This window comes from Molothrus ater, chromosome 1, assembly GCF_012460135.2.
Source record: "Molothrus ater isolate BHLD 08-10-18 breed brown headed cowbird chromosome 1, BPBGC_Mater_1.1, whole genome shotgun sequence".
NCBI classification, from domain to species: Eukaryota; Metazoa; Chordata; class Aves; order Passeriformes; family Icteridae; genus Molothrus; species Molothrus ater.
Window position 1 is genome coordinate 52,001,758 of NC_050478.2, and position 12,226 is coordinate 52,013,983.

Sequence of the window (12,226 nt, forward strand, 5' to 3'; positions counted from 1 at the left end):
CTAATATAAAGGAAATAAGGAATAAGGAAGCATTGGCTGGCACAAGATCTAGAGAGAGTTAGCACAAGGCCACATTAATCTCTGGTATTTGTACTAAGTACTGTATGGTAAAAACTAAGCATTAATGATGAGTATAGGGATTATACATTATTGTGCTAAAGCTAAAAGAATTTTCCAACATCTTCCCCCGCTGCTGCGTAGATTTCTTAGAGAAATTGGACTTGTTAGGTAACAACTGGCAGAAACTGATGCACAGAAAGTTCCAGCAGAATACAGGGAAAAACTTCTTTACTGTGTGCGTGATCAAATACTGGAACAGATTTCCCAGAGAGCTTGTGGAGTCTCCCTCACTGTAGGTACTCAAGAAATGTCTGGATGCAATCCTCTGCCATGTGCTCTAGGATGACCCTGCTTGAGCAGAGAGTTTGATGATCCACAGTGGTCCTTTCTAACCTGACCCATTCTGTGAGAAGTTCTTGTGCTCTGCAAAACTCCACTTTTGTGGCTGGTAATGGTTTGAGCTAAGTGTAGTGGGTTGATGCTGGCAGGATGCCAGGTACCCACCAAAGCCTCTCTCCCACTCCCCTCTGCAGCTGGACAGGGGAGAGAAAAATATAATGAAGGGTTCATGGCTTGAGATAAGGATCAGGAGACATCACTCATCAAATACCATCATGGGCTTCGCCATCATGGGCTTCCAGCAGCTTCTCACAGAAGCCACCCTTGTAGCTTCTCTCTGCCAAAACCAGGCCATGCTAAACCAATACAGCAAGCAATAGGCTTTTTATTCTGAAATCTTTCATGTCTTAATTGCAGTTCTCTCCTAGTATTAACCCAATGGCATCTCATTTCATGGAGCAAGAGTAGCAAGGAAATCACATGCTTTCCAAGAGGAAAATGTAGCTAGAGAAGTTTAGGAAGGCAAGAAATCAGTATGCAGTAGTAATGCACCTAATTCCTTAAGCAATCCTTGATTATGTATTAAGTTTATTACTACTTTAAATAGCTTGAAATTGATAGTTTAGCTTCTAGGTTTTTCAAGTATTTGGCTATATGTTTTCTTCTTGAATGGTTTTGATCCTTTTTGATACTTTTGTGAGATATTTTATTCTTCTATCTAATTAATAAAGCCTACAAACAGGTTTGACCTAGCAAGTTCCTGTTTTATGGAAGGATTCAGTTCCTTTATCAGAAGATGCATCCTGACTTTCTATTGTGTGAAAGAGACTGAAAACTTTTATATACAGAAAATGCAACAATATGCATAAGTCAAAGGGTCTAAATAGGCAGTATTACTTGTTGCAACCTTTCTGCTTTTGTGAGGGTGAACCGTGAGTTTTAACAGCAACCTGTCATTCTGTTGACCTTCATTTTATGGGGTTTTTTTTATGTCAGTGCTTTCCATCTTGCATTATACTACTCTGTATTTGGTATAGACTTGATATGCTGTGGTCCTGTTTCATGGGTACAAGTTCTATTTTATTCCCAGACAGTAAATTGAAATAATTTAATAAAATACAATAGAATAGGTCAGCTGGAAGGGACCCACAACAAGCGTCTAGTCCAACTACCTGACTGCTTTCAGGACTGACCAAAAGTTAAAGCATGACTTTAAGGGAATTGTCCAAATGCCTCTTCAACACTGACAGGCACAGAGCACTGACCACTTCTCAAGGAAGTCTAGCCCAGGGTTTCACAACCCTTCAGGTAAGGAAAATATTTGCTTATGTCAAGTCTGAACCTTCCCTGATGGAAGCAGCTTTTAGCTGTTCCCACATGTCCTAGCACTGGGTGCCAGGGAGAAGAGCTCAGCACCTCCCTCTCAACTGCCCCCTTTTCAGGAAGCTGTGGGGAGCAGTGGAGCCTTGGCCTCCTCCTCTCCAAACCAGACACACACAAAGTCCTCAAGGACATGTCTGCTGTGCCCTTTGCCACCTTGGTGCCCTCCCTGGGACACATTAAAGTATCTTCACATCCTTCTTAAATGAACTGCAGGTGCTACTCAAGATGGGGCTGCGCCAGCACTAAATACGGGTATGACCATCCAGTCACCTCTTTTGACCAGCTGGTGATTCTGTGTTTGGTGCATTCCAGGATGGGGTTTGCCCTCCTTGCTGCCAGGGCACACACTGCTGACTCCTGTCAAACCTCCTGTCAACCAGCACTTCCAGATCCCTTTCTGCAGGGCTGCTCTCCAGCCACTCCTCTCCCAGTTTAGTCTCATGTCTGGCATTGCTCCCTCTCAGGTGCAGAGTCCAGCATTTGGACTTGTTCAGTTTCATGCCACTGATGATTCCTGTAATTTAGGATTACCGATACCCCTGCAGGGCCTCTTGTCCCCTGAGACAGCCAATAGCACCTCCCAGTTTCATCATTTCAAACTTACTAACTGTGCATTCAGCTCCTGTACCTAAGTCATTGATACAAATATTGAACAGAATTGGCCCTAGAATTAAGTCCTGAAAAATACCACTGGTCACCAGTCTCCAGCCAGAAGTTCTGAGCAGTACAATATTCCACTCCCCTACCACATCCTTCAACAAAATAATAGATTTTTGTGAGAGCTGTAATCTCCAAGTGAATACAGAGCTTTACAAGAGAGAAGAAAAAATGTGGGGGGAAAAAGAGGAGAACAAAAAATATATTTGAATAGCCAACTTGAATTTTGTTTAAATTTTTTAATTTTTTAAATTTTTAATTCAATTTTAATTAATCTTTTTTTAATTTGTTCTTCTTCACCTGAGCAACATGTCTTTGAGTTTCACAGGTGTAGAAAGAAGTCAGTCAATCAATCATTGTAGAAAGGAGCAGTCAGTCATTGCAAGCACCAGATCTGGGGCATAACATATCTTCAAAGCCTGCTGTTACAAAGCAGAACCCATTTTCCTGTCTACTGAAAGTAGATATGGTTTCTTATCCTAGGTCAATGAATATCTTTATAATAACGGCAAATTATTTCTTCCTGTAGCAGAGATCAAAAAGGAATGCAAAATTATCTCCTAAGTTCATTTTTGCTAGTTCCAGCCTCTATCCTTCTTGCCTAGAGGTATATGAAAGTTACAGTCAGAAACAAAAGGGAGAAAAGAGCATTTATGAGATTCCCCCACTCCATGAAAGGAATTCTGTTCATCAGTTTGTTTGCACTGAAGAAATTAGAGAGGTCAGGCTTTTATGAAGCCCTAATCCTAACATGAAACCTCCAAATATGAAGCCAGTTCTACTAAAAGGATGATGGTATATCAGAGGATCTGTGGGTTCATGATTTGCTGCCATTGTATAAAACATAAAAAAAAAAAGGCATCCTAGGGATTGAGAAGTACAAGAAACTAAAAGAAGGTGTTGACCACCTTCTTTTTTGTTGACCTGTTGATCATTCTTCTTATTTATGCAGTATAGAAGATTTACAAGTGAGACTTGGGAGTAGGAGAGCTACAGATTTGCCAGTTAGCCTGGGAACAGATAAACAGATTTGAATTTTGTGTATTCTTATGTAGCATAAAGGTGCCTTTCTGTAACAGTCAGTGATTCAGTGCTAAGAAGAAGAAATTGTTTCTTACCACAAGTTAGGTGAACATTACCCTGTCTTTTAAATTAATTCACACGCTTCTCTAATACCCGGAAAAATAAGATAGTATAGTCTAGATAGAAGGGATCCTACAGACTCTTCCCCTGTAGAAATATACAAAAAAAGGAAGGGCAGTGACACTAAATTTATTATGAACTGATTCATAATGAAAAAGATTATGCTGCATTTTTATCACTTAAGAATTGCAGAGTATTAGTGCCCTCAGTAAAGGCCCCTCTAGGCTGACAATTTAACTGCAACACTGCATAATAATTATACAGGCAATATGAAATCTTCAGCAGCTTGTCTACTTTTCACTCTTATCTGCAATCTATTATACTCTGTAGTCTCATAAATGGATATAAAGAAATGGTTCTGATTTTTTTAAGGCATCACTAAAAATGCTAATTAAACCTATAATGATGAGCCTGCTGAGGATAGGGCACCAACTGCACAAGCTCAAGGATAAAATGTCACACTGGGCCAGTCTAAGGCTTGCTTACATTTAGAAAGGGACCAGGGATATCTTGATTATTGTAGTTTTGCTCTGTATTTGTGGTGTATTTTGCACTGATTTGTGGAAAACTGCAGAAAATGTTGTAGAATCTCATTTGCAAGTGGGAAGTTTAAACAGAATGAGTTTCTCTTTTTGGTGGTGTTCATAGTAGAAGAAGAATTAGTATTTATGGCATTTGTCAATCTTTAAGATATGTCTGTGAAAAAGAATTAAACTAATGAAACTCCCTTTTAAAGTATCTTTTGTGTTCCCAGATATCTTTTTAGGTTGAAAAAATGTTTTCATCCCTTTATTTGTGTGCCTGTTAGCACACATGCTGCTGTCACTTTTAACTGCTTGCAGCATTCTGAGGGAAGTATACTTTCAGATTTTTTGCACCTGTGGTTGCTGGGGTTTTGCCACCCATGTAGACTGGCCTGCAGAAGATAGAGAGCTGTTTCACAGGCTCATGCTACTACAAGTGATGGGCAAACAAGGGATTTGCTCCCTGTACTCAGAGACATGAGACATGTTCTTTCAGGCTGGTTTTTGGTAGGACTGTAGATGTTCATGTGTAAATGTGTGAAATTCTGCACTCGTTTGCTCTCTGTGGATAATTTGTACATTAGATATACAGTAGCAACCATTTAAATGTATAACCTCAGGATATAGTAACTCCTTTTGGTTTACTGGCACTCACCTCCATAGGAATTTCCTTCTGTACCCTTATCATAAATTGGTTTGAAACAGATGTGTTCATTAATTGGGTCTACTAATGATTATAATATATTGTGTCTTTCCTACCTGGGATTTTATTCACTGTAAAGTCTTTTTATTTTAAAGTGCTACTCTTGAAGGGTAGCCTTGGTAGGGCTCTGTCTTGCAAATAACTGATACACTGAAGTCTATCCATTTCAGCACAGGAACAATCTAAGCTTTGATAGTAGGGATTGGCAGGATTGGGTCCAACAGTTTTCAATATTATTTTGAAGTATAACAAATATTCTGGTTTTTCTCTATGTGTTTAAGCAGTCATTGATATGACATATGAAAGCTTTTAGACATACAAGTTTTTGCAGGAACTGTGGATGCTTTTATCTTCAACAGCAACCAAAAGCCTGGTTGGCTCAGAAAACATTCTCTGAATAGTGTTCACATAATAGCTACTTGGTACTGTGTCTATTTGTGTGAAAAGACAATTAATGATATTTTAGGGTTATAACAAAACAGCTCTTCTTAAGTACATCCTTTTAGAAAAAATGGCTGTATTTGTCTTGCTCAAAATCTCAGCCTAAAAGCTTTTATTTTTGTTAAGTCAAGCTCTTACACAATTAATGATTAGTAGAAATATTTCTGGAACTTTGTTTTTACTTTATTGCCAGTCATATTTGATTTTAAACATAAATGTTCTCAGCTTTGTTTCATCCTTGTTCCTTTTCTCTTCCTCCCTTCTGCTGCTGTCTTTGGTGATTGTGTTGATTTCCACCCCTTCCCTAAGTCTTCTTTCTGCATAGCATTTTCTGCACCCAGATGTTTATGTTCTAAAACAGATTGTGGTCTTTGCCTTTTCCCTGGGTAACACTCTGACATCTGTATTTAGTTTTTTGCTACTGTAGTTGCTTTCAAGTGTGTGCTGCCATCTATGGAGTAATCATAGAAATAAATCTGGTATAAAAAAGATGTTTTATCAGAAGATCATGGAAAACAAGATCTAGATAGTGGAGGAGGTATCGTAGAGCAGTTGGTCAGATCTCCAGAAATTTTGTTTCTCTGTAGTCCTGGATCTCACAGAAAGCATGGGTGAAAGTACACCTTTTAGAAAATCAATGCTTTCTAGTAATGAAATTATTCCGTTCTTTCCTTTAAATCAGAATAAGTTTGCTTTGTCTTTCAATCTGGTAACTCATTCCTTTTTCTTTTCCTTCCCTGTTACCTTTCACATGTCCTAGTTATTCAGCAGTTTCCAAGATCTGTTTACTATATCTTTCCTAATTTGTTTTTCAAAGCCTAATTTTAATTCCTTATCCTTCCCCAGCATCTTGTTAACTGGCTTTATGCCTCTCCTCAGTGTTTAGCTTCAGCCTGACAAGTTCCATGTTTCCCTCCTTCAGATCCCTTCAGAATGCATTACTGAAGATTAGCCCCCATTCTGTCTCTCTTTCATAATATTTTGTTCCTTGATATCTATTTTAGAGTGTACATCTATTGCAACACATCTATTCAAGATGGTCTGAAAAGCACTTGGAGAAGTAATTTTCTCTGTGCTGGGGTATCCATGCACATAGGGAAGCTGCCACTTTTGTCTTGATGCTGTTCATGTGCGTTCAGCTTGCAGATTTTTGACTAAGGATTTTAGCATCTCACAACCTTGAATGGGGTTAGGTGTATGAATTCCTGGCAATCAGACTTCTATTTATTTCAGCTGGCTGTAGCAAATAACAACTATGTCTCTAGGTCTTTCCTTAGCAAAAAGAGTGTTAGAGTGGGTGTATATTTAACCACTACTTCTTAAATGCTTTCTTATAACACAAGGCATTAGAATCAAAAGGAAAAGTTGTGGATAAAGCATTCTTAAAAATATCTTCTGACATTTTCTTCTTATTGCTGAACTCAAAAAATTGATTTTATTTTCCAGCATCAAAACAAAATGAAGGAAAAAAAATCGATGCTGAAGATTGATCAATGTTTTTCAAAACTGACTTAATAAGATAAAAATCAATGTGGCTGTATTATTTGTCATTCTTTCATCACCAGGAACATTCAAACATGGTAATATTTGATTCTTAAGTTAAATGTGAAAATATTTCAGTTACCTCCTACAGAGGCAAAAAAAATATAACAAGGGATTTATTTAGTCAAAGTTTAGTTTTCTTTTTAAACCTAGTTTTGGAAATTTGAGTTCTGCAGAAATTGAAAACAGTTTGATATTTTAAGTGACAGTATATAATTATTCCTTTAATGACACAGACTTAAATAGAACAAATTATTACTTGTATTTGCAAATTACAAGCTCTGATCATCCCTTCCTCCTGCAAATATCAGTTCCATCTTGCTTGGTTGAGAGATCTTTACTCAAAAAATTGGAGATAAGCTTGGGAACTGAATTTCCCTCATGGCAGGTTCACAGTGCTTTGAATTTAGAGGTTTACTGTACTAATGCACTGGCTGATGTTTTTGGCAAAAATGAGTTGTTTATATGTAATTTGTTTGTTTGTTTTTAATTTTTCCAACATTCATTTCCCTTTTCTGCTCCTGCTATCCCCAGTACTATTAAAATCTCTTATTGATTTATTTAAAGAAAAGCCTTAGAAACTGACTTCTGTTATATTATTGAACCAATCCCTAAAACATAAGTTTGGCCTGACAGTTGAGAGGGTTTTTTTTTAAAAAAATATCTGCATTTCAATATTCCTGTTCACCTACCTGCTGACTTGGGTTTAGCCATTTGGGCTCCCTGTTTGAAATTCCTCTTAACTACTGAGTGATAGAAAATGTTCTTTTAGGGAAGAAAATCCTTGGGCTCACATAATCACTGGAATGTGTGAACTGGGAGTTTCATGAAGTATCAGACATTGAAAGACTCCTGATAAAATCCTATATATTGGTGAGCCTCTGGTGTTGGCTTCTTCTGTTTTAAAGATTTATTTCATGAGCACAGAAAGACAGCTATCTGCATAAATTTCTACTGAATTGATTCCTTATCTGCAAACTGGGCCAGAATGTCATAAAATAGGAAATGCAAACCTGGTATTAGTTAGACACAGACTTTGAGGATATGGAATTTAACCAGGTTCTCTGTGGGGCCAGCTACTTTCTCATCTGCTTTTCATATTCCCTTACTGATTGATTAATATGGTGAGTTTGCTCCTCTCCTCCAATAGCTCTGAGCAGCAATATGTGCATTCACTGGGATCAGACAGTCCCACCCCTTCATCTCTCACTCATCAGCAGCTTCATTATCCACAGTATCTGTAATCACACAATGAGAGAACTTGTACTTGCAGCTCTCCTCTTCCTTTCCTTCTCCCTCCATGCTGTGAGGGAGAGGTGGCAAGGCATATTGCATAGCTAAAAGCTTATCAAGCCTGAATTTGTTACACCTCTGAATGTGGCAGGCAAGCATTCACAACCACTACACATATACATGGCTCATCACCGTGTGAAGCTGGACACCCTGAGAAGACAGATAATATTGGATTGGTTTTCTCATTGCTCTGCAAACAATCAAATAGACTTAAGCGATGCAATCTGATATTCCCTAATTGACAGCTTTTCCAAGGTTCATTTGTTAACTGAGAGCATGACATGTATTGAAGTTGTTTCTTCATAATGCATTTGACATTAACAGGAGAAGCTGCTGAATGCCTCAGACATCAATGTCTCAGCAATAAGATATTTTGCCTACAGTTTTGACTTTCTAACTAGTGACTTTGTGTTTGCAAGAGCATGTAAAATGAGCATAGGAGAGGACAGGGCAGGAGAAAAAGCTTAAAAATGCATTCTCCTAAGAAAATTTGTGGGACTATTTTTGCTGCTTGGGACATTTAGTTGACTTTTATGGTTCAACTGTTCTTCATTTCTTTCAGTATAAAACCTTGATATCTTGCTTAACAAAGTGTTCACTGAATAATCATAGGGCTTCAGAGTCCATATATTTATAAATAGGCATATCTGATTTTATTTATAGTGATGAAGAATTTGTGTGTAAAAGACATGCTCAAGAGTTTTGCTTGCCTGCATCTACAAGAGAATAAAATAAAATGGAAAAAAAATCCTCTATTTCAAAGAAGCTTCTCCCACATGAAGCCCAGGCTTATTTGAAGGAATAAATTTTCTGTGTAGAAGAGACCAGAGGATGATTTCTCCACTGATCTTGTCACTACTTTTCATTTGCTTCTTGCTTGTAGATAGTTTCCATCAACACTTTCTTAGTTTCTTAGAACACAGATTGTGCTAGAACTGTAACATTCAGCACTTTTCATTCTGTTAAAGATTTCCAGTTTCTACTCTTCCTTCCTTCATGGGATGTTCACACAGGAGCTGTAGGTGCTAATGAAGAGATTTATCACAAATACATCATCTGTTGATGTATTAATAGCTGTTGCTTCTCCTGCATCCCATGAATGTTTTAGTTATTAGATAAATGTATCTTGGATGTAAAAAAATCTTTTAATTTCAGGTTTTTCATTATTTATTGTAAGCAGGTTACTCTAAATATTTAGGTTCATTTCTCTAGCACCTAGTTAAATTTCTGCATGTATTCCTCCTTCTGGGTAGAATACATGCCTGGAGAAGTACATGAAATTTTACAGATGTTGTCAAAATAATTGAAGCATTTCAGTGGAGCTTTGACTAGCACTGTTTAGGAAGTGAAACACAACTGTTTAGATGAGGAAAAAATGTGTGAATGGATCAGGATGCCTTCATTTCACAGGAATAAAGAGCCTAGGTTTGACAGAAGGACCTATTCAAATAATGCCAGGGAAGAATGAGCAAAGCTAGATTCTGCTTAGAAAAGCCTAGAAACAAACTTTTGAAAGCCCTAAGGTCTAGAACCTAAGCACACATCTCCCCTCCCTCTGTAAACATCAATGGCCTGACTTCCTGCTGCAACCAAATATTCCTGAGCCCTTTGGGGACATTCTGGAGCTGCCCCCAAGCACCTCCACTTTTGTTTGCAAGGTCTGGGATCAAATGCCGTTTGGGCAGGCACTGACAGCAGAAACACTTCTGTCTTGCAGGGCAAGCACAAGCTGCATGTGGACACGGGACTGGAGGGCCCCTGGTGTGGCCTCATCCCCATCGGGAACCCCTGCGAGAGTGTGACCACGACGGGCCTCAGGTGGAACCTCAGTAAGTGAGATGCCTCTGGGACAGGGGCTCTGCTGTGCTCCTCACCCTGCCTTTAGAGCAGCTTCAGCAGTCATGAAGGGCCTTACAAGTGTGAAGGTGAAGCATAGCATTGAATCCCTGCCAGGCCATTTTTTTTCCTAGAAATGGAGGGATTTATACAAAAAAAAAAGCAAGAGAAATTGTTTAAACCTGAGATCTCACAGGCAGAAACACATTTTCCATTTGGGAGTCATTGTGCTCTTCAAACAGAACATTTGTTGAGGTCATGATACATTACCATCTTGATACATTGCCCTCCAGGGAGAAGAAGCCATGGGTGTCTAAACTCCTGCTTATAAGCCATAAAGTTACAACAGACAAATACTAACAGGATACAGATTAGCAAAGCTACCTCACTTCGCCTGAACTGCTTCATGTATATTGTCTATTTCTCAACCCTGAATGAATAGATCCTTTTTCTTACTTTAAAGTGGAAAAGAGTCCATTTGATCTAGAACCAGGGACATTTATCTGTAGAGAAAGGAGGTTTTATGACCCAAAAAATCAGAACAACTTTCATCCTCCTGCCTCTTCCTCCCACACTGAGTTATTTGGGATGTATTTACACAGGAAAGTAATGGGATATTTTCAATGAACATTCATTAAAACTTAAGTGGGAGCAAAGCAGTAATTGAGAGGCTCTAGTCTCAGTCTGATTGACATGTCCAGGCTTTAGAGCCATTCCATGCAGAAAGGGCGTGCTGTTCTCACAGTTTGCAGTGCAGTGCCTTCACTGGCTAAGAATTACTGTGAATGACCCACTGTACCAGCCAGTAGATCATCTGCTGGTTCCACTGAGAGCCTGACAAGTGCAGTTAAGGTGGTGGTAGGCATTAGTAGCTCATTAATGATAAGATATATAAATATGGCATTAGTTTTGGATTGTGGGAGAATTGCCAGATGAAGGGCTGTCTAGCTAGCAATATTTCTGTCCTTTTAAACTGGATTGGAAGAGCTGAATATATTGCATGAGAGACATTCCCTTAATTTGAAAGAGAGTCAGTTATTTTCATTTGTATGTATAAATACAGTTGACATATACAATACAGAATTTTCATCTGCTCATCTCCTGTTGTCCAGCAAATTCAGTGACCCATTGCACTGAGGTACTAATTTCTCAGAAATGTTCTATCCTTCAGAATGAGGTAGAACAAGCTCAAGACAGCCTCATGTTAATGAAAGAAGCACCTCTGAATCCTGTGTTGTATTGCAAAAGGCTACTGTCTGGATCAAAATGTGGTAGATGCAATGAGGTTGCAGCCCTTTCTTCTGATTTTTATTAGTTGAAAAAGCCATTTTTCAGATACAACAGAATTTTTTCAGTTTAATTCCATAAATTTCCTCAGATTTACAAGGTGCTCATTAGAAAGTTGGTAATTTTAAAGATGGTCTGTCTGGTCTGTTTCTTGGTTACTACTGAATTATGATTGCCTCATCTACTAAAGCTAAAGAGAAAGGGATTGCAAGTCAGCTGTGCCAGCTGGAGGAGGATGCAGGGGGGAGATGAAATGGCAGCAAATATTTTTTCTCTCTAGGGTTGGGTTGAGATATAAGTTTCTTAAATGTTGATCATAACTAGATACGGACCTGCAGGGATTTTAATACTCTTCATTTAATCTTTTTTTTTCTGTTTTTCTGGGGGACAAAATGTATTTATGTGACTGTTTCCTGCTTGTTTCATCTTAACACAACACCATAATCTCTGCTTCTCCCTGCCCTTGTTACTGTTATTTTCCAGGAGGAAAGAGAGCAGACCTTTACAGTGTTTTTCTTAGTGATGTATAGATTGCATCCTGTTACAGGCTGTTTTCAGTCTCAATACTCATGTTTCTCCCAGCTTGTAGTTCTTTCATTTATTTCCCCATATTAATCACAGATATATATGTAAAACCAAAGAATTATCTGGTCTTCCTTGAAGAGCCTCAATCTATCTGAGACATAAAGGCCATTACAACCTGAAACTGCTCTCTCACCCAAGCCACTAGAGCTCAACTTTTCACTCATCCAAATGCAGAATAACCATTGAATTAGGTTATTGTTCAGACACTGATTAAAAAATTGAAGTGCAATTACATTTCCCAAAAGGGAAACCAACATCTTCAATTCAGCATGTGGTTAGTTGTGACTTGGTTGGATTTTCTTCCCTAATAAATAGGATCTACATTCTGATAGTTAAAGTTTGATGCTAACTTCCATTGTGTTACTGGACTTTTATGCTGCCTGTAATTTTGCACTTACTTCAAAAAATATTAATCCTTCTGTAAACTGGGATG

The 12,226-nt window shown here is 38.3% G+C and overlaps 1 protein-coding gene across 1 annotated transcript in view; it reads left to right on the forward strand.

Annotated features, from left to right (window-relative positions):
- TPK1 (thiamin pyrophosphokinase 1) overlaps positions 1 to 12,226 on the forward strand; it is a 304,393-nt gene that overhangs the window by 230,754 nt on the left and 61,413 nt on the right. The window contains 1 exon segment of the mRNA XM_036407049.2: positions 9,803 to 9,914. Within this exon segment, the coding sequence (XP_036262942.1) occupies positions 9,803 to 9,914 (112 nt within the window).